The 24,619-nt window shown below is 64.6% G+C and overlaps 2 protein-coding genes across 3 annotated transcripts; both read right to left on the reverse strand.

Annotated features, from left to right (window-relative positions):
* Positions 1-206: 206 nt before the first annotated feature.
* Positions 207-9,968, reverse strand: MAN1B1 (mannosidase alpha class 1B member 1). The gene is made up of 13 exons (XM_021081050.1): positions 9,716-9,968; positions 9,241-9,349; positions 8,448-8,563; positions 7,443-7,588; positions 7,116-7,225; positions 6,027-6,212; positions 5,369-5,517; positions 4,867-5,055; positions 3,198-3,388; positions 2,428-2,548; positions 1,747-1,944; positions 1,531-1,662; positions 207-1,173 (listed from the first exon to the last, which is right to left on the reverse strand). Exons 1-13 carry the CDS (start codon positions 9,821-9,823, stop codon positions 970-972), a joined length of 1,959 nt encoding a protein of 652 aa, XP_020936709.1. The 5' UTR covers positions 9,824-9,968; the 3' UTR covers positions 207-969.
* A 6,013-nt stretch (positions 9,969-15,981) lies between these two features.
* UAP1L1 (UDP-N-acetylglucosamine pyrophosphorylase 1 like 1) lies at positions 15,982-23,690 on the reverse strand. 2 transcript variants are annotated; one of them, XM_021081055.1, is made up of 9 exons: positions 23,342-23,687; positions 22,526-22,730; positions 22,124-22,299; positions 21,663-21,835; positions 21,362-21,555; positions 20,826-20,966; positions 20,105-20,290; positions 19,536-19,602; positions 15,982-19,049 (listed from the first exon to the last, which is right to left on the reverse strand). In XM_021081055.1, the coding sequence occupies exons 1-9, from the start codon at positions 23,628-23,630 to the stop codon at positions 18,966-18,968; spliced, it is 1,515 nt and encodes a 504-aa protein (XP_020936714.1). In that variant the 5' UTR covers positions 23,631-23,687; the 3' UTR covers positions 15,982-18,965. The 2 variants fall into 2 exon arrangements, 1 of the variants encoding a protein (XP_020936714.1); XR_002340960.1 differs by having other exon boundaries at positions 17,268-19,049; positions 20,105-20,342; positions 23,342-23,690.
* Positions 23,691-24,619: the final 929 nt, after the last annotated feature.

Raw genomic sequence — 24,619 nt, forward strand, 5'->3', positions numbered from 1 at the left:
TGGCACAGAGGTACGGATCTGGCACTCCAGAAGTGGTGGTGTCGCAGCTTGGACTCAAGTTCAACAATCTGGCCTGGAAACTTGCACATGGTGCAGGTTCTGAAAGCAAGCAAGCAAGCAAAGCTGACCTCAACACACGAGGCCTGACCTAAACTCTGCCCCTTCCGCAGACCGCACAGGCACTTCAGGGAATAAAAGACGCAGACACCAGTTAAAACAAACGTACATTTATCCTGACTGAAAAGTCCCTCCACGGAGCTGGCCTGGGAGCAGGTGACCTTCCCGCCCAGCCCCGCCCCGCCCCGCCCCGCACCTGCAGGGCAGGGGGAGGATCCCTGAGTCCAACGTGTAAACACTGCAGCTGCCGGAGCCCGGCTGCTGCCCATAAGGTCACGGACACCCCGAGACCCTGGGGTCAGGGCACGTCCACAGGCTCTGAGACCTCGAGGCTGAGCCGCACCCGGGCTGGCCCCTCGGCTCCCGTCTCTGACCACCACATCGCGCCTCCGGGGACCCCGAGTGGCCCAGGGTGACCGCAGGCCCCGGGACCCCCACGGAGCCCGTGCGCGGCGCAGCAGCAGGAGGCACCCGGGCCTCGGGAATCGAGTCAGAATCTGATCTTCTCAGGAAGGAGGCGGAAGGCTCCCGGGGGCAGGGCCTCCCCACATCACAGCGCTGACGTGTTCCGACGGGCTCCTGATGGCCAGTGTCCTGATGACAACCAGGCGAGGCGCCCGGAGCCAGAGGCGGAGAGAGGGCGCCAGCAGCCCCCTCAAGCGCCTACGAGGACCCGAAACGTCCCGGGCCGGACGGCCGCTGGCCTCTGCCATCGGCCCGGCCCGGAGCACGTCCCGCCAGCTGGGTGGGCGCCGCACAGCCGAGGGCAGGGCCAGGGTCTTGCCGACAGGCGCCCTCGGCGACCACGCGCGGCAGAGCCCCGAGCCGCGCCCACCGGGCAGCGGGCCCGCCCTAGGCGGGGGCCCAGATGGGCAGGGGGTGCGCCTCGGTGTTGAAGACGTAGGCGTCCAGGCTGAGCAGGTCCGGGTCGTCGGAGAAGAGCAGGTACAGGTACTTGAGGGTCTCCCCGAGGAAGAAGCTCTCCATCTTGTCCCTGGGCTGGGGGTTGCGGGCATCCTGGACGTTGCCGATGGACGAGTAGCCGCCCGAGGGGACCTGCGCGAGAGCCCAGGCCGCCGGGTCACGAGCGCAGGTCGGCCGTGCGGGGCGGCCGGCCGAGGCGCCCTCCGAGCCCACGCACCGCAGCCCGCCCGGGGGCCCGGCGGGGCTCCTCCCGAGGCGCCCTGGGGTGCCAGCAGCCCTCCAGTGACCAGGTGCAAAGTGCTGCGCGGGCCACATGGGGGACCCGCAAAGGACCCGCTCTGTGGCCTCGGGCCGCTGCAGGGACCCTCCCGACACGGGCTGGCCCCTCGAGACCGGAAGGAGGCGGGCCCGGCCCCCTGGCCCCCGGGTCCCGTGCACCCTGAACGGCGAGGCCAGGGCAGGGGACGGGCGGGAGCCGGGGACGCTCACCCTGGTGTACGCGTTGAAGCTCTGCAGGATCTCCCAGCCCCAGTCCTGGTACTTGCGCTCGCCCGTGAAGCGGTACAGGTAGAAGAGGCTCTCGACCGTCTCGGGCCGCAGCAGGTTGTGCCTGTCAGCCGGCTGGGGAGGACGCGGGCTCAGGGTTCGCCTCCCTGCGCCCCCCTCGCTCCCCCCCAGCACCGCCCCCCTCCGCCGCCAGCTCACCTTGACCTGCACGTCCTTCGCGGCCTTCTGGGAATACAGGTTGAAGTGCGCGATTTCGGGGCTCAGCCCCGTCTCCATCTGACGGTTCATCTGGTAGCAGGTGTCCATGAGCGCCCGGGCCAGCTCCATGTGGTCAGCGGGCAGGCCGTGGTGGGCGCCCAGAGCCAGTGTCCCCGGCAGGAAGCACACCAGGTGGTCCTGAAACCAGAGGGTCTCCACCAGCACGGCCTCCACGGCGGGCCGGCGCCCCCTCCGCTCCCGCCCCCCGGGGACCCCAGGAGGCCTGCGGGCCCGCAGGGCTCGGACAGGGCGCTGAACCGCAGGCAGAGCCCCCAGGGCTCCACGTGGGCAGGGAGAAGCTGCCGGGAGGACCGCCCGCCTGATCCGGGGCTCCCCCACCCCCGCCCCAAGTGCCGACAGGAGGGCCGGGGCTGCAGGCGGGGCTGGGAGTGGAGGGCTGGGCCCCGGGGCAGGGGAGGGGCCGGGGGGCGGGAGGGGCGCTGGCACCCCACAGACCTCGGCTCCCCCTGCCGGCCCGGGACACCCCAGGCCCTGCAGCCCAAGGCCGCCCCGACAGCTCCTGCTCTGTGGCCAGAATCGCACGGCTCCCTCCACCATCGGGCGTCAAGGACAAGTTGGGGGGGGGGCGCCAAGGCCCCGCTGGACCAGGCTCCTGCTCACCATCTTGGCGCTGAAGTGGCCGTGGGCAAGCTCCCCCACGAAGGTGAGCTTCCGGGGCTCCGACCTGCCCAGGAGGTGCCTCCTGATCCCCTCCACGGCTTCCAGGTAGTCGTCCCGCAGCCTGTGCAGACAGCAGGGCCCCGTGCTCAGGCCCGGCGGCTGCTCGGCCCCAGCCTCCCGGGGACAGGGCACAGCCTGAGCTGCTGTGTGTGTTCCAGGGGCCGCCAGGCCTGGCTCGCCCCCCAGGGGTCCCGCCTCCATAGCCCCCAGGGCCCCCCAGACCAGCCCGGGCAGAGCCCGGGACCCTTCACGCCCACGCCGGTTCTTGAGCCCACCCCACGGGCTCCCAGGGGCACAACCCTCGTGTCTCCCCCGGGCATCGGCCTGGGGCTGCCCCGCCCCCGAGTCGGGGTCACGGTCACCCCGGGGCGGAGCCAGCACCCTCACGAGGGCTCGTCTGCCTGTTCCAGGCCGGACCGTGAGCTGCCGCGCTGCTTCCCAGGACAGCGTGCGGGCTGAGCGGCAGGGTGCTGAGCAGAGGAGGCCCGGACCTTCCCGGCTGCCCTCCCTCCGCCGGGTGCTGGGCCCCAAGGAAGACCCGGGCCCGCCTGGCGCGGACCACGCGCCGCCCCCGGGGTCCGGCCAGGCCCTGCCTCTGCACGCAGGCCGTGGGGAGAGAGGCCGCCCACGGAGGCGCCGAGGCCCGGCCTGGGGAGGCCGCCGTGCCCTGCCCGAGCGCTGGGGCCCCGAGGCAGAGGAGCGGGCCTCACTGCGTCTCCGTCTTCCCGCCCTGGATCCACTGCTTCAGCAGGTACTCGTAGTAGCTGTCGGCCCTGGCGCCCAAGGTGAACACGCCCAGGTGGGTGAAGAGCCCGCTGTTGGTGTTGATGAACATGGGCACCAGCCCGTCCTTCTTGCCCGACAGGGAGTGCACGTGCCTCGCCACCTGCTCCACCGCCTCCTGCGGGCACCAGGGGGTGCGGGTGAGCGGCTCCGCCCCGCCACTCCGGGGGGTTTTGGAGAAGCGGCCGCACCGCACGGCGCCCAGGTCTGCGGCCACCCACAGACGCGGCTGCCTCGCTGGGCCGCGGAGGCCGCGGGCCCTGCCGACGGGGCTGCTCGGGTCCCGGGGACAACTCCCAGCCCCAGTGCAGGGGCGGTGTCTGCCCAGGTCCTGAGAGATGTCACAGGAGCACGCTCCCGAGACCCTGGGTGAGGGTTTGCCAACAACACAGAAAACACCAACGCTTCAGTCCAGTAACGGGCAGGGGACCGGGACCCACAGCTGTACACAGAGGACACGCGCACGCCGACCGCTCACACGCGGCGCTCTGCAAATGGTCAGTGAGGGCACGTGCAACTCCAGCCGGCTCACCCCGCACCAGGCGGTACGTGTTCGGTCTGTGCTGCGGCAAGATGCACCCTTTGCGGGGCGGGACCAGGGCAGGAAGCCTGTTGCTCATGTCCCTGGCGGCAAATAGGTCAAGGCCCGCGTGACGGAGGGAGGAGGAGAGACTGCTGCCCAGGAAAAGGAAGCCCAGTGACAAGGCCGCAGCTGCAGAGCAGAGAGCCCGGGGGGCAGACAGACCGCCACTGCCGTCTGACGGGAGAGCCCCACGAGGAGGAACCGCCAGAGCAAAGCCTCGTGCAGCCACCTAGGGCTGAGCAGCGACCAGGCGAGGCGCCAAGAGTGCCAGGCATCTTCCTAAAAGCAGATGACGGTGACAGCAGCAAACACGGGAGAACACGCAGCGTGCACGGGAGAGGCCGGGCTCCCCAATTAGACCCCACGCCAACCTCAAGAAAAGCAAAGCTGATGAAACAGATCAACGTGGAGAAAAGCCACATGCTGCGAACTGGTCCACAGGGGCCCGGGTGACTGGGACAGTGACTGCTGAGGACTCAGGCAACGGGGGGCAAGACAGCTGTTACAGGGGGTCCTCCATCCACGGACAGGTCTGTACTGACCACGCACCAGGGCAGACGTGTGCACGGCGCCCACCCCGGGAGCCCCCGCAGGGACGACCACCAGGTCGCCAGCACAGAATTGGCCACAGAAACCCGGCCTCTCAACACATCCCGCAGCACGTGACCGCGACAGGGCCACCCCGCACGAGGGCACAGGCGGGCCCCAGGACAACCGTGGGGGGAACCGGGGCCCCGCAGAGCGCTGCACGACAGGCCATCCGCCGGCAGCGCCCTAGGGACGGGCACGAGCGAGGGCGGGCCGGGCACAGGACCCTCCCAGTCGATGCCTTTCATGCCCGCGTGCCTGGTACCACAAGACGCTGCCGTCCTCCAAGAAAGAATGGGGACAGTCCCCCAAACAACATCGTCTCTTGGCCCAGCCCACCGGCCACGCAAACTGCACCCGCTGCGATGAGCAGAGGCAGCTCCCGCGACAAACCCGCTCCAGCCAGAAACGCAGCCCCTCCGTACCTGAAACTTCTTGTTGCCCGTGAGACGGGACAGCTCCCGGAACTCCAGCTGAATGCTTGTCACCTCGGCCACCGTGCTGTCGGAGGTCCATCGGGGCGGGTGAGCAACTCCAGTGCCGATGTTGACGTCGGAGTACGGAATCTTCGAGGGTGTTTGGAACGCAGGCATCAAGCGATTTCCAAAGTCCTCCTGACACAATACAGCGAGGAGTCACTCACTGCTGCCCCCCAGCGGCCCTGCCTCCACGTCACACGCTGGCCCGTCACCCGTTTTCATCCAATTAAGTGGAAAAGCATGAGCTTGGGGCCCCCCGGGGCCCCAACACCCAACGGCAGCAGACACCGAGCTGGACTCCAGCAGCGCGGGAAGGTTCTCCCGCAGGCGCTGACACGCACGTGTGCGGGGACCGACTCGTGTGCATCGATCGGAGCCGGGAGGTGGGAGCAAACGCCCGCCCCGGACCCCACGAGCCGAGCACGACTGTGGAGCACTGGACACTCACAGCCTTCTCCAGGAAGAGGTCGTCCCCCGACAGGTGGAAGGCGCTCAGGAGCCCCCCCAGGATCCGGATCGTGCTCTCAAACAGATTGACGTCCACGTTCTTCTGAAACCACAGTTTCTCGGACACCCACTCCCTGGCCTCTGCAAATTCTGACACACGAGACAGCAGCGGTACAGGACGCGTCAAGAGCGTCAAGAGCCACGGCGGGACACGCGCGCGGCCCTTGGAGAGCTCTGTCCCTGCGGGGCCTCTGTCCCTGCGGGGCTGTCACGTCCCGGCGCCAAATATGTGGGGCGGGGGGCGGAACGCGGCTGGGCACAGCCTGGCAGCTTAGGACAAATGCCGGACCATCCAAGGCCACGACACAAAGGAGCACCGCAGAGCAACTGGGGGGCGGGCAGCCTTCAGCCCAATCACCAGGCTGAAAACCGGTGCTGACGTCACCAGCGCAGAAACCCGAGACACAGCACCCCAACGAGTGGACAGCAGGGGACAGAGGAACCGCCCCCGGGCCCCAGCACGTCCACCCCGGCACCCAGGACGAGGGCAAACGCGGCCCCAGAAGGACCCGGGAGGGAAGACGTCCCGGGAAGCTGTCTGGCTGCCTGCCGAGGGGCACCCGCGGGAACCCGGCCGCGCGCCAGGCGTGAGCGGGTACCTTTCTTCAGGCCCAGAATCCACATGGTGTCCAAGGAGTCGATCAGCGTGAGGCCGAGGCCGAACCACTCGGCGAAGGACCGCGACACGGGCTTCAGCTCGTCGTGGCCCCAGGCAAACTTGTGGTACCCGGCCCACGCGTGGCGGAAGGCCTCCACCACGGCCTGCTGGCGCTCGTTCTGCTGGGCTGGGAGGAGGGAAGCGGGCCGTGGGGATGCCTCCGAGGGCCCCAGGAGCACCAGCGGGGGACAGGAGGCGGTGCTGCAGGACCGACGCTCAGAGCCACGCCCGCTGCCCTCCTGCCCTCGCGACCCTCAGGGCAGGGGACACTCAGCGGGCAAAGGCAGCCGAGGCCACAGAACCAGTGCTGCTGCCTGCGCCATCTGGGCTTGGGGACGCAACGTAGGACGGGTGCCGGGGACAGGACACCTCATCTCCCAGTGCCCACCCCCGGCTCCATCAGCTCCGGGCGCGTCCGCAGGGGACGCGATAGGCTACCAGCACCGCCAAGGCCGCGAGGAACCCTCCCACGGCGCCCTCTCAAGACCACGTGCACACGGGCGACCATGCGGGGGTCGTGTGTGGCCACAGCTGCCCCTTCACGTGTTCCAGGCCACCCGTGTCGATACCCACAGCCATGCGCCCATTCCCGATGCCACACGGGGCCAGGCCACGCAGCGCTCACAGGGCGCCAGCCCTGCCGGCCCCCACCCACCGGGGCCGGAGGCGGGGATCCCGCGAGGTCGCCCACAGCTGTCGGCCCGGGGGCACCATGAGGGCCAGCTATGTGCCCACAGGCCTCGGACCCAGGACCCCGCCCCCCGGACACCGGCCCAGAAACGCGCCTCCTCTGGCGTGTGCCTCCCGTGGCTGCAGTGCTCGGCCCAGGCCGCCAGGCCGCCCAGGAGCCACTGTCGTCACCAGAGCTCTAAGGGCCCGACCCGAGGACCGGGGCCCGCGGGGTGTCCGAGGGAGAGTGGCACGGGGCACGGCGGCGGGAGCCACCCCCTCGCCCGATGCTCCTCTGTGCCCCCTCGCCCCCAACGTCCGAAGGCCCAGGAGAGGCCCCGGGGCCCGGGTGCAAGCTCACCTGGATCCTGTGGGATCCTCGCAGCCTGCGGGGAAGGCTTGGGGGTGCCCTCTGCCTTCCTCAAGGGGTCTCGGGTGCCCTGCTCCGGCTCTGTCGCGGCTCCTCTCCAGCTGGAGGGGACGGACGAGGAGGGGCGCTCAGAGCCGGAGCACAGGCACGGGGCGCTGCGGTTTGGCTCAGACCCCAGGTGGGAGCGCCACCCGCAGGCAGCCGCCTCAAGGGTAAGCCCTCCTCCCCGGCCCGGTGCTTCCCCCTGCTTTTCGGAGAAGAGCTGCCCCAGAGAAGGACCTGGTCTCCCACACTCAGACCCCCGCCCGCTCCTGGTACCTGGTTCTCTGCGCGGCGCCTTCCCAGCCAGCGCCGCCCGCCCCCGCCCCCGGGGCCGCCGCATCCTGCCCCCTGTCCTTGGCATCGCTCTCGGGGGCTCTCATCTGCAGCTTGGGGGGTCCCCGGCGGAAATGCCTCTGAGGCCTCTGCGCAAACACAAGAGTCACGCGTGAAACGACTCAACTGCTGGTTCTCTTGCAGCTGGAACCTGCCTCCGGCTCAGGGCCGGCCCCACGCTGCGGGTGGACCCCAAGAGGCTGTCCCTTCCCGGAGGAGGCCGCGTCCACCTTCCCGTGGAACAAAGAAGAGGAGGAAAGAACGCCCGCCGGCTCTTTCACACGCAGCCCCTCCAGGAAGACAGGTTGTGGGCAGCCCCCCGCCCCCATCCCGCCGGCAGCCCTGCAGCAGGGAGTCTGGCAGGCAGCTGGCCCGGGGACTCTCCCTGGGGGGCCTCGGCAGTGCCGGGCGTCCCCAGCTGCACAGCACCCGGGTTCTCGGGGCCACCCCCCTGGAGCCCCCTCCCTCCCTCTGCAGGGACCTTCCCAGGCTCTGTGGCAGCCTCCCACCCCCTGGGCCCTACACCCCCTACTCCCTGCCCACCTGCCCAGCCCCCCCGTAAGGGCAGCAGTGGAGCAGGACTAGGAGGACACGCACCCCGCACCCGAGGAGTCCCAAGCCCGACCCTGCCACTCGGGGCCCTGGCAACTCGGCCACCTGCCTGAGTGCCCCCGGCCAGCAGCTCCCAGGGACAGGGGACCCGTCTCCTTCACACCTACCAGGAGCCTGCCCAGCAGGCCTGCAAAGAGGAGGAAGGAGAGAGGGCCCCTCCTCCTCTCCCCAGGAATCCTCCGTCCAACCAGCCCACCGCGAGACACCTGAGGCTCAACCCTCACACGCGGGCTGAGGATCAGAACCCTCCCCGTCCATCTGAAACGGCACCCGCTGTTCTCCAGGGCTTCTGGAAAGGACCCGGCCACAGCCCCACGTACGGCTGAGTCACAGTACCTGCGGTGGGCCCCCCGGGAGGGTTTCCGGCTTCGCCTCTGCTTTCCGAGGAGCTGGCAGGATGGGTGGGTTGGCTGGTCTCACGTTCAGTTCTTCCGACGACCTGCCCTCCAGGGCTGAGCAAGAGAACCTAGGTCACCCGAGACAGGCCACCAGGCCTGGAGGAGAGCGGGGCAGGTGGCTGAGCACCGCACGCCCGGCCCTGACTCCTGCACAAGGAGGAGGACGCAGCGGAACCACCGGAAAGCAGGTGCCGGGAGCCGAGAACGGCCGAGGGAATCCCACCTTCTCTAGAGCCTCCGGGGTTCGCCCTTCTCCCCGCCCACAGCCCGGCTCCCTGCTGCCACCGTCTCCACCTCGGGGCACAGAGGGAGCTCCCCACAGAGGCGCTTGGCTGTCCTCCTCAGAGAAGCAAGCTCAGGGCAGTGCAGACGGGGCCTCTCCAGCCACACCGGCCCGGCCCCGGCCTTCCCGAACACCCGGTGGCCCGTGGTAGAGGCGCACGAACGCGGTGACACTGAGCGTCCGACCTCGGGACCGGACCCTCCCTGACCGGAGCCGGGCCGCGAGGCCAGCCCTTGCCCGGGCCCTTGGGAACAGCACACAGCCTCTGAGCCACGGCCACCCTCCGGCCGGGGGGCTGTGTGGAAACCCCCGAGGCTTCTCCTTCCTGCCTCCTCCTGCCCATCCGCTGCGGCCCCTGCCTCCTGCCGCTGCAGGACCACCGCTGCCCCTGTCTTGTCCCCCTCCGTGACCACACGCCTCCCTTCAGGCCGCCCGCAGCAGCTGGTACCTTTCCACTCCTCAGCCAGGCTGACGAAGGACAGGAGGCCGCAGAGCGCGAGAAACGCCAGCAGGAGGAGAATCACGTTCCGCTGTAACCTCGACAGCTGCTTCCATTGCTACGAGAGGGACGGGCGAGCACGCGTTTCACCGAAAATGGCCCAACTGGAGCCCTCTCCCCGTGCTCCAGACTCTGCCGGGACGCCGAGAGATTCAGAAGCCCCGCTGTTTCCGAGCCGCGGCCAGTTCCCTCTCCGCAGGGGTCCCAGGCTGCCGGGACCCCGCAGGTGACACGTCGCCCTGGTCCACGTAGGAGGGGACGGAAAACGTGCCCTGAAAGCGTCAGGCCCCGTGCGTGGCCCGTGGAGGAGGACCGGCCTCCCGAGCGTCCCGGCTCAGGCCCCCTTGTGGCTTTGTCGCCGCCCGGACCCGCTGGGCCCCCGACTCGCGCCCCAAACCAGGCCCCCGCCCGGCCCGCGCCTCACCCGCCAGCAGGAGCGCCGTCTCGGGCCCTTGCTGTCGTCGTAGCTCCGGCCAGAGCTCAGCGTCACCGAGATGAAATCCCGACGCGGCTCCGGCGGCGGCGGATACATGACAGCGGCGGAGGTCCGCGAGACCTCGCCCCCGGGCGGCGTCAGGAGGCTGGGCTCCGAGCGGGGCTGAGAGGCCGGCCGGTCCTGCTGCTGCCGGGAGCTGCCATCGCAGCGCGGACCACTCCCCGCCCATCGCGCGGCGCCACCAATGCGCCTCTGCCGCGCCCCCGCGTCCCTCTGCGCCTGCGCCCGCCGCCCGCCGCCTCTCCGGCGGCGCCCTACGTCCTACGACGCTCGCGTCTGTGCGTGCTTGCGTGCGCGGTGACCTCACGCCCTCGGCGCGCGCGCGCCTGCGCCCACCTCAGCCGCGCTTCCTGGCTGCGGAGGTGCCGAGGCTCCGCTGCAGAGGGTCTCCTCCGCCCTGCTGGTGCTTGCTCCCCGGGGCCGTGCTTCTTCAGGGCCTGTGGGCGGTGGTGGCCGGGTCTCTCGAGATCAGTGAGACCCCGGACCCCAGGTCTGGACCTCGCCCGCCCAGCCGGTGGATTTTGAGGCGTGTGCCAGCCTGCACCTGGGGTCCGGCCGAGCGAGGGATCTGAGTGCCCGGTGCAGTCAGAGGCTCTCGGAGTTTTAAGCCATTGGCCCTGTGAACCTTAATAGTCTAGTCAGCGCTTTTGCCCGCAAAGTAAAATTATTCAGGAACGGCAGAGAAACTGCAATTACGGACGTCCAACGTCTACAAATAATATGCAAGGCTAGAAACCAAGGGATGTTATTTTGCACAGAAAAAAAGTTGGGAGGGGCTGCTTTCTCCCAACACCTCCGTTGACCTTAAAAATAAAATAGCCAGCGGAGGTCTGCGACTAGTGGGTTAAGGATCCCGAGTTGTCACTGCAGCGATTCGGCTTGGGTCCCTCCTGTGGCGTGGGTTCCCTCCCTGGCCAGGGAACTTTCACGTGGTGCAGCCAGGGCCAAATTAAACAGCCAGTTATCAGAAAAAATGGGTTCACTCAGGAAAAACAGAGAATTGCAATTTGGGGTAAACTTCTTATAGAAAAACTACAGGCGAGTCCGCAGAAACCAAGAAGTATACATTTTTTGTTCCTAAGAAGTGGAAATTGTAGGTGCTGTTCTAAACAGAGTCCGTTAGAGGAAACTGGGAGTTGTAAATCTAGTGGCTTCTCGTTGGCTGGTCTCATCTCTCAATGGTGAACTGTTTGTTGCCTGGCGGAAAGGAAATCTTCCTCCTGCTGGGTAGTAAGCAGCCTCTTGCCCGGGAATGTGAAAGGGGGAATGTGAAAGGTCGGAGTTCCCGTCGTGGCTCCGCGGGCTGTGAATCTGACGTGTAACCCTGAGGATGTGGGTTTGATCCCTGGCCTCGCTCAGCGGGTTAAGGATTCGGTGCTGCTGTGATCAGGAACTTTGAAAGCATCACTGATCGAGAATCAGGTTTTCCGTTTAGTACATCTTGTCTCTTGGTGTCAGGAAGGGCCTTTCCCGGCTGTGACGTCCCCGTCAGAGGGAAAGTGCACCACACGTGGAGCCCATTAAGGCCACATTGACGAGAGAAGGAAGGTGAGCAGGGAGCCTCAGCCTCAGGCATTCCCGTCTGAGGTCCATACCTCGGCAGGGCTGTAGCCTGGGAGCTCCTCCCCCGAGAGTTGAGCAACACCACCCTTTAGGTGTCCTTTCTACAAAGGCTCCACAGGAAACAGGTACAAAGGTTAAAAGTGATTGTGCAGGAAGTTCCCTTGGGGCGCACAGGTAAGGATCCAACACTGCTGCAGCTGGGGTGCAGGCTGCAAACAGTGAAGGGTTGGTCCCTGGCCCAGGAACTTGGATACGCTGAGCATGTGGCTAAAAAGTGTGCAAGGCATTAATTAGGGTTAGGGTTAGGCATTGTCACTGCTGTGGCTGTGGCTCCAGGTTGATCCCTGGCCAGGGAACTTGTGCGTGCCATGAGCACAGCCCAAGATAATGACAATAATAGCATAAAAACAGTAAAATTTTAAGTAATGTGATAATTCCAAATTATATGATGGTTCTAACCCATGATCCTAGGCCTAAAGATGGCCAGCTGAAGAAATCAAAGGACCAGAGAATCAGGACAATTTAATGCAACCACTGCACCTGCTCCCTGATTTTGCGACAGAATTTCTCCTCTCCAGAAAGAGCAGGTAGTCTTTGATATCACACAGATGCTTTCTTGCTGAGCAAGTAGGTGGACGAGTGGCTGCATTTGTCAAAACTAATTTAGCCAACAAGTTAAGTGATGGCTGCCACGCCCTCGGCTGGGGAATTGGCCAGCTGGTCTCATGTTAGGAAAAGATTTCTTTTTTCCTTTTTTCTTTTTTGTCTTTTTAGGGCCGAACCCGTGGCATATGGAGGTTCTCAGGCTAGGGGTTGAATCAGAGCTGTAGCCGCCAGCCTACACCACAGCCACAGCAACGCAGGACCCTTAACCCATTGAGCGAGGCCAGGGATCGAACCTGCAACCTCATGGATGCTAGTCAGATGCATTAACTGCTGTGCCACGACAGGAACTCCGGTTCCCTGCTTTGCAGTAAATGGGGAAATGCAGATAAGGGTCCAGAGAAGAGGGAGAAGATGGGGCAGAAGCAACAGCGAGGGAAGGGCCTGCAGGCCTGGTCCTGACGTCTGTCAGGGGTCATCCATTCAGTTCCGTGGCATCTCTGCTTCCGGGTCACCAGACGGTGTGCAGCTCCGTCGACGGTGGGTGCTTTGCCAGGTGTGTCAGTTGGCAGCACGGGTGGGTTAGCAGTGGCTGAGTAGTGGGGTCTTGCCAGTGGGGTGGAAGGGAGTCCTTCCGGAGGCGTCTTCTCCAAAAGACAAAGTCTCTGGGTGGCAGGTGTGATCCTTGGGCTCCTCGGCTCCCGGGAGCGCCCGGCGAGCAGACGGCCCTCCCAGAGCGGGACCGTTTCCAGCAGGAGCTCTCAGGCCTTCAGGATGAGGAGGAACAGCTCCCTTCGCCGCGGGTCAAAAGAGGCCCATCTCGAGGGAGTGGCTCTGGGAGGGAGGGAGAAGGGTACGTGGCGATGCTTTGGGCCACCGTGGGGCGGGGGGAAGGGGTCTCTGTAAATCCTGCCAGGTGGGAGTTTCTCTGTAAATCCTGCCAGGTGGGAGTTTCCCTGTAAATCCTGCCGGGTGGGAGTTGGTGGTGCCAGTGGTGCATTCAACGGAGCCTGCAGCCTGGGGCCAGAGAGGCGGGAAAGTGCAAAGCCCGCCCAACAGGGGAGCCTCGTCGAAGTCGGAGACCCGTACAGTGGTCCCCCCGTCACGGGGAAGTTTGAGGGGGGCCCTCAGGGAAGGATACTCCTTTCTAACAAAGGGTTGGCCTCGGAAGAAGCGGCGGCCTGTGCACAGGGGACACGTTGGTCCGGTGAGAAAACGTACAGCGCGAGGTAGCCCAGACTCGGACCCACGGTGGCCTCCAGGGCTCGCGAGGCGGTGCGGAGGGTCTGGGAGCCAAGGGCCCCTCTGTTCGGTCCAGGTTTGTCCTCCAGTCGCGGGGCTTGTCCCCATACTTGCGAGCAAAAGCGTCGTTTTGCCACCTCTTAGGTTTTCTGTTAGCATGTTACGCTGCGTTGAACCCTGTGCCCTTAAAACTCTGTCCGTGTGTCTTGATGTCAGGAGTCTGAACAAGGCATGGCCAGCATTGTTTGATAGTGAAATTTAAGTGTTTTTTTTTAAATTTATATTTATTTTTTGTCTTTTTAGGGCTGCACCTGCGGCATATGGATATTCCCAGGCTAGGGGTCTAATCGGAGCTGTAGCTGCCGGCCTACACCACAGCTCACAGCAATGCTGGATCCTTAACCCACTGAGCAAGGGTGGGGATTGAACCAGCAACCTCATGGTTCCTAGTCAGATTAGTTTCCACTGCATCACAACAGAAACTCTGAAATTTAAGTTAATAAAATAGTGTGCCTATGAAAAAAATGTCTGGGAGCAGAGCAGAAAGGTTTCTCTGGATCATATTTTGGACAAGTGGGCAGGCAAGGGGGATGTTTTTTGTGGCCTTATTAATATTTCCCCACCAGTGCTGGTTCATGTGGTTTAATGCATGTACACTGGTGAGAAGAGGGAGACTCAGATTTTTTTTTTTTTTTTTGGTCATTTTTTTAGGACCACACCTGTGACATATGGAAGTTCCCAGGCTAGGGGTAGAATTGAAGCTACAGCTGCCGGCCTGCACCACAGCCACGGCAATGCCAGACCTGAGCCACGCCTGTGACCTACACCCCAGCTCACAGCAACCCCAGATCCTTAACCCACTGAGCAGGGCCAGGGATTGAACCTGTGTCCTCATGGACACTAGTTGGGTTTGTTACCACTGAGCCACAATGGAACTCCTATTTGTTGGTCTTGATTGGTTCTGCCGAGAGGTTTTGAGAGATCTGTTGGGTTCTGGGCGGGAAGAGTTCTGTGGATTTTGCCCAAGAGGAAGGAGGGCAGTAGCTGATCCAATAGGGACCAATGATCCGTGTCTCCAGAATCAGCGTCAGGACCGTCAGAGACAAAGCAGAGACGGCGAAGTGCCGCTTCATCCGCTTGTCTGGCTGTTTTGATTCTTACTGTCAAATTCTCGAAGTATCTCTCCCTTTGGGGGGGAAGAAAATCCAGCTTGACGTTTTCGGTGACGCCCCAGCCTAATAAGCGAATGTGATGGGGGGACCAGCCGAGGCAGGCGGGCGGCGTCTCTGGGAGGGGGGCTCAACCAAAGGGAGCCGGTTCAGAGGTGGGGCTCTGTGGGTGCTCCTGGGAGCTCCCCCCTACTTGGGCCATTTGAGTCCGAGGTGAGGACCGCTTTCTCGCTGGTGAGCCCTGAGAGGGTGGCTCTGGTGCCAGTGAGAGCGCTTCTGCCCCGGGCCTGAGGGTGGTTTATCTGAGCTGATTCAGAGGGAGCGAGGGGAGAACGCGGTACATCCTCGGAGCCCCATGCCGGGGGCAGGAGGCTCATGCGCTTGTGACAGTCTGTTGTCCAGTGGCCTGGCTCCAGGCAGTAGCAGAAACCGGGAGGGTTTGGGTTTGGCTTAGGGGCCTCCATGTGCCAGAGCTGAAGGCTAAGCGTTTGAGGAGTTCCTGCTGAGGCGCAGCAGGATGGGCCGCATCTCTGGAGCGTTGGTACACAGGTTCGGTTTCCGGCCTCGGGCAGTGGGTTAAGGATCCAGCGTTGCCGAAGCTGCAGCTTAGGTCGCAATTCTGGCTTCGATCCCTGGCCCAGGACCTCCATAGGTCATAGGGTGTGGCCAAAAAAAAAAAAAAATGTTTAAATGCCTTCCTCCTGGTCGGATCATCCAGGGTGCAGGTGAGTTGCTGGGCGAGGTCAGCTGACTCTGCAGCAGACAGGGCTTTCCGCCCCCCTGCAGTCCGTTGGGTAGGAGGGGGGACCCAGTTCAGCCAGTCACGAGCACAGAGGTACCTAACAGCTGCCTGAGTGGGTTCAGCCCCCAAAGGAAGAGCGGCGTTTTCTTTAAAGGCATCGCTGTAATGCTCGTGAACAGGTAGACAGGTCTGTTGGATCATGGTGTGAAAGCCTGAATCGTTTTTCCATCAACAGACTGAGGGAAACCTTTTGAAATTGCTCGGTAATGACCTCCAGAGAGTCCTGGGGCTGTCTGTCAACGGTCAGAAAGCCCCTTTGAGGTTTTCCCACCTGGCAGGTTTCCTCCAGTGTTGCCCTAAAGGGACACCAACAAGCACATGGACTTGACTGGTACAAACCCGCAGAGCCGGCTTGGTTAAGTTTGGACACCTAATGTCACTTCTGCAGCGAACCTGCGGGTGTCCCCAGTTACTTGGGGAGAATCTTTGACTGTGGCTCACAGTTCAACTTTATTTAGTTCAGGGAACATAAAAAATGAGGGATTTTCGAGTTGGGTCCCTGGCCTCACTCAGTGGGTTAAGGACCCAGCATTGCTGTGGCTGTGGCGCAGACCGGCAGCTACAGGTCTGATTCGACCCGTAGTCTGGGCACCTCCATGTGCTGCAGGTGTGGCCCTAAAAAGCAAACAACAAAACAAAAACTAGGGATTTAGCATTTGAGCCCCCAGAAAGCTCAACTTTCATAAGTTTGGGGGAGGGGGAATCAGGGAGAGATCTGGAGAAAAAGGGAAGTCCAGCAAGACGCTTAGAAGGAGGGAGTGGCCGAGTTGGGGGGGCAAGAACCTCAGAAGCCATTTCATCTTTTTTATTTTTTATTTGCTTTTTATGGCCACACTTGCAGCATATGGAAGTTCCCAGGCTAAGGGTCTATTCTGAGCTACAGCTGCCGGCCTCCACCACAGCCACGCCGGACCCTTTAACCCACTGAGCAAGGCCAGGGATCGAACCCGCAGCCTCATGGTTCCGTCAGAATCGTTTTCGTGCACCACGACAGGACCTCCATTTCATCTTCTTTCCGTCCTTTGCTCGCCTGTTAGTTTAGGAGTGGCATTTTGTTTTGTTTGTTTCTTTGGGCCAACCCATGGCATGTGGAGTTCCCGGGCCAGGGATCAGATCCCAGATGCAGTCGCTACCCAAGCCGCAGTGGCGGCAACAATGGATCCTTAACCCACTGTGCGGGGCCAGGGATCGAGCCTGCGTCCCAACACTACAGAGGTGCTGCCGATACCGTCGCGCCCCGGCAAGAACTCCAGGGGCGGCACTTTTTAAAGAAACTTCGGAGGCCTGGATGTGTCTGGAAGGTTCCAGGTACCAGCTAAGATGAGCCTCCCAATCGGCCTCATTGGCTGGGCTCCGCGGGGCGGGAAGCAAACCTTCCTCCAGCCCGGAGACGGGAGCGGGAGGAGGGTACAGGGCCACGACCGCCCCCTGCAGGCCTCCCGGAGGATCGCCAGCTCAGCGCCTGCTGGGCGAGCTCCCCTGAGCTCAAACTCAGCCCTCCCTCGTGCTCTCCAGGCCAGGCTGCCCACCGCTTCCTGCCATCCCAGCTGTGACCTTTCTGGGCACCGGGAGGGCGTGTGCCTCCTGCTCAGTTCAGGCTTGTCAGAACCTGCTCCAGAAAGATCTTCCTCCTTGCCTGCCCTTCCCTTCTAGGGGTCACCCCTGAGGCCCCGGCAGGGCTTTGCCTGCACCCAGCCCTGCCGGCCCTTCCGGCGGTGCCCTCTCGCTCCCCTCCCTGCACAGCCCATTGCCAGGGAAACGGTGGCATCTGGAGGGCGCACATGCAGCAGCGGGAGCCCCAGGGTCTCCGGTCTGAGGGCCCAGGAGGCCACCCCTGGAGAGCTGGTCCAAGGGGCAGGTCTGGGCTGCCTCCAGGTGCCTGACCCCCTAGGTTGTCTCAGGCTCCCCCGAGACCCTGGGAGAGAGCTGGTGGCAGCAAGGGAGGTTCCTGGGCCGCCCAGGGTGGCATGGGCTCAGTGCGAGGGCTCTTGTTCCCAGAGGGCCTCCACAAACTCCTGCCCTCAGAAGGACACAGACCTGGGAATGCCTGGTGCTACTCCCGCGACCTGTGCTGCGCAAGACCTGCCCTCCCCAGGCCAGGAGATCACAGCACCCTGTGTTTATTCGAAATCCCCGCATCACATGCAAGGTCACGAGTCTGGCCATCTTTCCAAACTCAGCTGCTTCATTCGAGGTTGTCTGGGTTGGGGACGGTGCGGGTGTGTGGCCATCGAGGTAGCAGGAGGGCCTCGTGGGGGTGGGACAGGCGGGGGCGCGGGGAGCCACAGCTGTGGGGAGCCCCTCAGCGTCTCCTGGCTGGCTTGCAGTGTCCCGCAATCACAGACGACGCAAGATGTTGCGGGCCTGATGCGTGGGGTCCCCAGACCTCCCTGTGCTTTGAAACTTTACATAAAGGCACAATTATATGAAAACAAAAGATTCTTCAGACTCAAGCTCTTTGACTAGTTTGCCCAACCAGTTCCCCTTGTAGCAAAGGGTTCCTCGGGGCTGCGGCGGTGGCAGCAGTGGTGGCCCTGGACCGGGGCGGGACCCTCCTCTGCCTGCCTGCGGAGCAGCAGGGAGAAGGCAGCTCAGGCACAATGTTGGGTTCTGGGGTTTGGAAAGCCAGGCAGCCTGGACGGTGCAGAGATGTCTTCGGGGTCGCCACCGTGGCCCTGACCCTGCCATCACGCCCAGGTCAGGGATGTGGGTGCGCCCAGTGTCCACTCCAGGCCACTGGAGGGAAGACAGCACCTGAGCCCACCGGCCGGGCACACCCTTCCCGGGGGGAGAGGCACGCGGCCGAGGCCCAGTGGCAGCCATGTGGACGCATCCGCATCCGCAGAAGAGGCAGGTACCCTGCACCGCTTTCCAGACAGAGAAGCCGGCAGCGGGGCCCAGAGCAGCTAAGCCAGGCAAGGGACCAGGACCAGCTGGTTCCTTCCAGCCTCAGCCGGGCTGCAGGCAGGGGTCTGCCGCCCCAAGTTGGGAGGTTATGCCCCCCTCCCCAAGGGGCCTGAGCCCCAAGATCCGTCACAGCTACAGGCAGGCCAGGCAGAGGATGCAGCAGCCCCCTGGTGAGTACATTCCAGATTCACCAACCACTGCGGAGGCCCCTGGTTCCCGGAGGGAGGCACAAACTCAGGAGCCCCAACCCACCGCAGAGGAGACCCAGGGCCCGAGGCCTTGGGCAGAGATGGGGAGCATTCAGCCCCGGGCATGTGGGCCAAGCTGCCCCACAGCCGCGGCTCGCTGTTGCAACCAGCCCTGCTCAGCGACGGGTCGGGGACCTTCTGTTGTGGCCTCAAGCTGGGCGGGGACGGGGGGCTGGCTGTGACCCCCCAGGTTCAGCTGCCAGGTGGGAGGGGCTGTCCCTTCAAGCCTGTCACCCTGTGAGGGGAGGACACCGTCCCTCCTGTGTTCCCTCCTCACCCCGGGGGGCATGGGCGGGGCCAAGGGGCCGCCATCCTGTCCTCTTGGATCTGCCTCAGACAGGATGCCACCCTCCCTCGGGCCCCGCCCCAGCCTCCTCTGAACCCAGTGTCCAGGGTCCTGAGGGCCTCTGCTTCCCACCCAGACCCCAAGCTGGAAAGCCCGCAGGGCCCGAGGCAGGTCTGGGGGCACTTGTGTCCAGGGGGCGGGGTGACGGCAGAGTCCCCGCCCTCGTGGGGTAAACCGGCAGGCTCCCTTCTGTGATCTGTGTTTCAGAAACTCAGCGGCCTGCTTTCCTTCCCGGAGCCCAGGCCAGGGCTGCGTCCTCAGCCTTGGGGGCCCTGGGGCTGGCAGGTCCAGGAGGGAGTCAGGGCTTCAGCGCCCTGGCCTGGTTCTCGTCTAGGATGAGCGGGGATCCGAACTCCCGGCCTTGCAGGTACACCTCCAGTCCCTGGGAAGGAACAAGGCGTGAACAGGGTCAAGTGTCCACGTCCGAGACCCTGGGTGGGTCCCAGTTCAGCCGGGAGCTGGTGAGGGCGGGGCCGGAGATCAAGGGCTTCCTTCCAGGGTCAAGGGCTATAGGCCACCACGAGACCTCAGGCCAGCACGGGGCTGGCATGGGCCCTCCCATGAGTGGAGGCCAGAACTTACTGGGGGGGGGAGCCAGCAAGGATCCCGCCAAAGCCTGGCTGCTCTGAACCCTAGTGTCAGACCCCAGATTCTGGCTTGTCATCCCAGCCCCCCCAGGCTCTCGAGCCCTCACCACACCTCCTGACCCAGGACGTCCTCTGCCCCTTGAGAGGCTGGGTACCGCACTGGCCAATGGGGCAGAGCTGTGACTTTCTGTCCGAGCACCCACCTGAGCGCCCCTCCCTGTCCACCTCCGATCACACAAGCCTGACCCCAGAAAGGCCCAGATGGGCCAGGTGCCTCTCACCTCTCCAGAGTAGGACACCAGGGGCGAGATCTCGCAGATGGCCGGAGGCTCTCCGCTGCTGGGCAGGCTGGGGGAGCCCACTTGTCAGCACCTGCTCAGGGGCGTGCACCCCAGCCCCCCCTCCCCGGCACCACCCATCACGGGAGCGGGCTCAGTCCCGGCCTGGGCCAGGCTGTCCACGACGCCCCCTTTTCTCAGCGATCTCCCCTTCCCCGGACCCCCGAGCTCTGTCTGAGCGAAGGGCCTGATTGGAGCTGGGAAACCCCCCTCCCTCCCACAGGCATCCCACGCGGCACCGGGGCAGCCGGCTTTAGGTGGTGGAGGGGACAGTCAGGAAGCGGGAACCTAAGTCCTCTTCTTTCCCAGCCCTGAAAAGTGGCCTGCCTGCTGCTTTCTGGATGTCACGCTGGGTTTCAGCTTCAGAACTTCTAAATGAGCCGGGAAGGATGCCACCCGCGCCTCCCCAGGGCCCTGAGCAGACCTCGAGGGCTGGCCTGCGCCTGGGGGTTGGGCCGTGACAAACACCCCGATGCCCTGTCCTCTGGCGGCACCCTGCAGCCCACACTCACCTGGGCTTCTCGGGGAGCCGGGCCCCGTGTGCGTCCAGGAAGTGGGCTCCGGCCTGCAGGGCCCACCGGTAGTGCTGCGTGAGCAGGGCCCGCCGGGCCGTGGAGGGGTTGTCTCTGTCGGCGGAGTCAGCGTTCTTCAGCGGGGAGAACTCGTCCTCCCGCAGCACTTGGAAGGCCACGAAGTTCCTGGCAGGGACAACAGCTGGGGACCCAACGTCCTGGCCCAGAGGCCCTGGTCCTGGGCAGGTGAAGGCCAGGCCAGGGTTACAGTGACTAAGTGTGTGTGGGGGTCTGTTCTGCAGGCAGCAGGCCAGGGAGGGCCCCACAGACACCATGGGGGTCTGTTCCTGAGACCCCAAGTTGCCTCAAGTCCTCCTTTCCCCCCAGCCACACCCCCAGAACTGGGGACCCCAGAGTGGGGGCCAAACACTCTGGAGCCCTCGGCAACCCTGCCTGGAAACAGCTTCCCAGCCCCAGGCCAGAGGCAGGTGGTGGCACAGGCCCAACCCCAAGGCTCTGACTGCCCCTCGTCCCGAGGCTCCCCCCCAGGGCCTGCTCCCTCGGGCCTTCTTGCCCTGAGACCAGCCTGCAGCCCTCCAGCCCCCGCAAAGGGGCTCTCCCACTGGGAAGCCCCCACCTCCACGCCCCTGCCCGGCTGCGCCTCGGAACCCACCGCCAAAGCGGGGGTGGGAAGAAGAGCAAAACAGAGAACGTTGCGTACTTGGCAAACGGGAGCACGTCAAACACAAACTTCTCCATCTTTATCCCGTTGGGCTCGAGCGGCTTTACTGGAGTCCCCTCCTCGTCCACGTAGGGGACCTTCTTCACAGCTACATGTGGCTTCAGCAAGGGCTCCAACTCCCTGGGGGGCCGGGGACAAGGGGAGGGAACACGCAGTTCAGACAGGACAGCTTACAGCCGCACCCTGCCTCTCTGCTGCTGGGGCCGGTGGGCGACAGACCCCAGGCACAGAGCAGCGGGCCGAGGCCTGTCTCGGGGAGGGCAGGGCGCGCTCCTGCACCACCAGCCCCATCCCCGCCCAAGCGCGGTGGCAGCCGGCAAGCCACCGGCTGGAGGTGGTGCCGGTGGGCAAAACCACTCCACCAGAGAGAGGGCCAAGCCAGGGTGGCCACAGAGCCTTGCACCAGCTGCCAGGGGGCTCTTGTGTAGACGCAAGCCCCTTTCTCCACCCCAGCCCAGAGTCCCTGCCCAGCTCAGATCTGCCTGGCTGGCCGGGCGGCCACCTGCCATGCACACCTAGTGACCCTCTGGAGGAAGTCTCGCGTGAAGAAGTGGTTGCAGATGTTGCCCGCGTTGTAGAGCAGGCCCCCGCCGGGTGCGCGCCGTCGCGCCGTCTCGGGGCTGATCTCGCTGTACTCCACCACCTGGGGGACGCCGTCCACCTGGCACACGACGCCCACGGGCTCCTCGGGGTAGGCCTTCTCCACCACCTGCCGCCACCAAGGGAGGGCTGACGGGCGGGGCGGGGCCGGAGGAGGCGGGGCTTTCGGGGGCGGGGCCAGAGGGCGGGGCGAGCGGGGAGCCCCCGCGGGCTCACTTTGGCGCCACAGTCTGCACCGCGCAGCACGCAGAAGCCGATAAAGACCGGGTCCGCCAGCCGCACGAGGATGTTGTCCACGCAGTACACGTGCACAAACTCCACTCCTCGCCGCTCCATGTCCTCTAAGATCTGGTTGTCTGCCAGCGCGCAGTACAGGCCCCCATTGCCGTCTGCAGGAAGAAAGGACGGGCCTTGAGAGGGCTCCAGCCCCGCCCCAGCCAGCCAGAGGCCGCGGAGGCCCCTCGGGGCTGGACCTTGTGCCTGAGGCAGCTCTCTGTCACTATCCAAGGAGCCCTGCGGTTGTTCCACGTGGCAGATGAGAATCAAGGCCCGGACAAGGGAGGCCACTTGCTCAGGACCGTGCAGCCTCCGGGCAGCGTCGTCCGGCCTCGGTCCCAGGCCTCCTGACCCCTGGGAGTAGGCAAGGCAGCTCCTTCCGCCTCAGAGATGGGACATACCTGGGGCCATGGCAACCTTGTCTTTCTGCTCTAGGATGGCCTTGCCATCGAAGGTCACGGCAGGCAGCATGCGCTGTTCGAACATGACCACGTTGTCCGGGTCCAAGTGGAAGAAGTCATGCTCCTTGAAGAACTTGGCCGTGGGCCCCAGCGTGAACTCACTGGTCATGATGTACCTGCAAGGGGACGAGAGGCTGAACCTGCCTTCCGGAGGGCCTGGCCCCGCTGGCATGTGGGGCTGGCAGCAGGGTCCAGCCTCAGCGCAGCAGTCAGGCCTCCATCTGGGCGGGTGCTGGGCTCTGTCTGGGGCTGTGCTGGGGTTGGGGTTCAGGTCTGGTGTGGGGCAGGGCTGGGGCTACCGGAGGGGATCCCTCTGGGGCCAGGGTAATGCAGAGGGCACACCAGGGCACGGTGCAGCGGGTCCCATAGTGCTCGCCAGCCAGTTGCTCCACCCGCCGAATCCGCTCCGCCTGCAGCTGATACAGGGTCTTCCGGCTGGGCAGCCCCACCTGATACATGCCCTTGGGGTAGGCCACGCCCAGGCGAGTGCCCTGCCCCCCAGCCAGCAGCAGCACCGCCACCTTGTTCAGGGCGATCTGGTGGAAACCTGGGGGCATGGGGCGCCATGAGGGGACGCCTGGAACCCACCACACAACCCCCCTTTCATTTTAGAGCAAATCAAAGCAGCGCCTGAGTCTGAGCAGCACAGAACAGAAATCTCCAGATAACATTCTGATCTGGGCCAGGGCCTCACCCAAACCTAACCTTGCCCGACCCTGGCCCTGCGGAGGCTGTGACCACGTCCTCTGGGTTCATTCCCAGTCTGAGTCCTTCAGCTGAAACACGGAGTCCACCGGGCCGGAGCTGCACAACAGGGGGCCTGGCCTCCAGGGGCCACCGCCTCCCCTCCACAGGTGTGACGAGGAGCTTGTGCAAGTGTCCAAGGCGTCCCCTGCTGCCAATGCGTGGGCTGGGCAGCTGGCCATCCAGGTGTGCCCATGCCCAAAACGCTCTCCCTAGGGAACGCCGCCTGGAGGCAGCGTTGGCGGGTTCCCATACCCAGCCCCCAGCCGGTCTGTGCGAGGAGGCTCCGAGATTTTGCCAAGTAAGAGGGCAAACTAAACCCTGAGCACAACCTCTCCTCTCACCAAGCAGTGCGGGCGAGGCCCCTTCCGGCCGGCCCGGGGCGCCCGCCGCCGGGACCCCCGCCCCACCTACCTTCCTCCTCCCAGAGCCGCAGCGTCTCGGGGTCGCCCCCGATCGCGCTGCCCACGCGCTCGGGAGGCAGAGGCCGCAGGCGCGCGGCCAGGTCGGGCGGCGGGCCCGGGGGGCGCGCGCAGGCGTCGGCCGCGCGCCGGCAGTGCTCGCGCAGCGCCTCCGGCTCCAGGGGCTCCAGCTGGGCCAGCAGCGCGGCGCGCGGCCCCGGCGCCAGCTCGGCGCAGAAGCGCAGGAGGTGCTCCTGGCCCGCGCGCTGCAGCCGGGCGCGCACGTCTCGCTCCGAGGTCATGTCGCCGCCGCCACGGTAGCCCGCGCTGGCACTCGTGACCTGCGCGCTCCCACCAGCGTCACGGGACCCGGCGGGCGGGGTCGACCCCCAGAGGGGCGGGCCCAGAACGCCCCGCCTTGACCCCGCCTTGACCCCGCCCCGGCCCCCCGCCCCCCGCCGCCCTTCGGCCCCGCCCCGGGAGGCCGCTTGGAGCCCAGTCCCCTGTCCACCCAGGCGCTGAAGGGCTGGCTTCGGCTGTGTTTCAGCCCCACTGCCCACAGGGACGGGGAGGCTGGGGTCTGTCCCTGCCCGTGGCCGTGTTCGCGGGAATCAAGACGCCTGGCGCCAGGGGCTCCGTGAAGAGACCTCCAGACTCAGGGCTGGGCTGGCCTGGGGACGGTAGAGCCAGGTCGCCAGCAGGGCTGGGTGTCCGAAAGTCATCTAGGCCCCCAGAAGGCCACCCTGCATCCTTGGGGGCTCCCTCCTTCCCATCCTTCACCTTCCCGTCGCCAGGGGACCAGAACCTTGGAGGAGGTGCCCCAGCCTGCCTTGTTATTAAAACGATCAGGTTTTCAGCGTCTTGCTGTTTATGAACTACCTTGTGAAAAATATGAAACAGTAGCTCCAGCCACTTTCTTTTAGAAACTAGTTTTATTGAGTCTTGCGGTTCCCTGGTGGCGCAGCCCATTAAGGATCCGGCGCTGTCCCTGCTGTGGCACAGGGATATTTTTTTGGCAGATGCGACCAAAAGAAAAAAGGAAAAGAAACTAGGTTTATTAAGCCTGTAAGTAATACATGCACATGATTAAAAGAAGTTCAAATGGGGAGTTCTCATCGTGGCTCAGTGGTTAACAAATCAGACTATGAACCACGAGGTTGCAGGTTTGATCCCTGGCCTTGCTCAGTGGGTTAAGGATCCGGTGTTGTGTGACCTGCGGTGTAGGTCGCAGACGCGGCTCGGATCCTGCATTGCTTTGGCTCTGGTGTAGGCCGGTGGCTACAGCTCTGAT

Source organism: Sus scrofa, unplaced genomic scaffold, assembly GCF_000003025.6.
Source record: "Sus scrofa isolate TJ Tabasco breed Duroc unplaced genomic scaffold, Sscrofa11.1 Contig1206, whole genome shotgun sequence".
Taxonomy (NCBI): domain Eukaryota; kingdom Metazoa; phylum Chordata; class Mammalia; order Artiodactyla; family Suidae; genus Sus; species Sus scrofa.

What these genes read in the sequence shown, in the direction of transcription:
- MAN1B1 (XM_021081050.1), bottom strand. Translation starts at nt 9,823, where the DNA reads ATGTATCCGCCGCCGCCGGAGCCGCGTCGGGATTTCATCTCGGTGACG. An exon ending in TCCCGGGGGGCCCACCGCAG is followed by an intron (nt 7,589 to 8,447) that starts GTACTGTGACTC and finishes GTGTTTGCGCAG; the next exon opens with AGGCCTCAGAGGCATTTCCG. An exon ending in ACCTCTTCCTGGAGAAGGCT is followed by an intron (nt 5,056 to 5,368) that starts GTGAGTGTCCAG and finishes GTATTGTGTCAG; the next exon opens with GAGGACTTTGGAAATCGCTT.
- UAP1L1 (XM_021081055.1), bottom strand. Translation starts at nt 23,630, where the DNA reads ATGACCTCGGAGCGAGACGTGCGCGCCCGGCTGCAGCGCGCGGGCCAG. An exon ending in GCGGCTCTGGGAGGAGGAAG is followed by an intron (nt 22,731 to 23,341) that starts GTAGGTGGGGCG and finishes CCATGCCCCCAG; the next exon opens with GTTTCCACCAGATCGCCCTG. An exon ending in GTGCAGACTGTGGCGCCAAA is followed by an intron (nt 21,556 to 21,662) that starts GTGAGCCCGCGG and finishes TGGTGGCGGCAG; the next exon opens with GTGGTGGAGAAGGCCTACCC.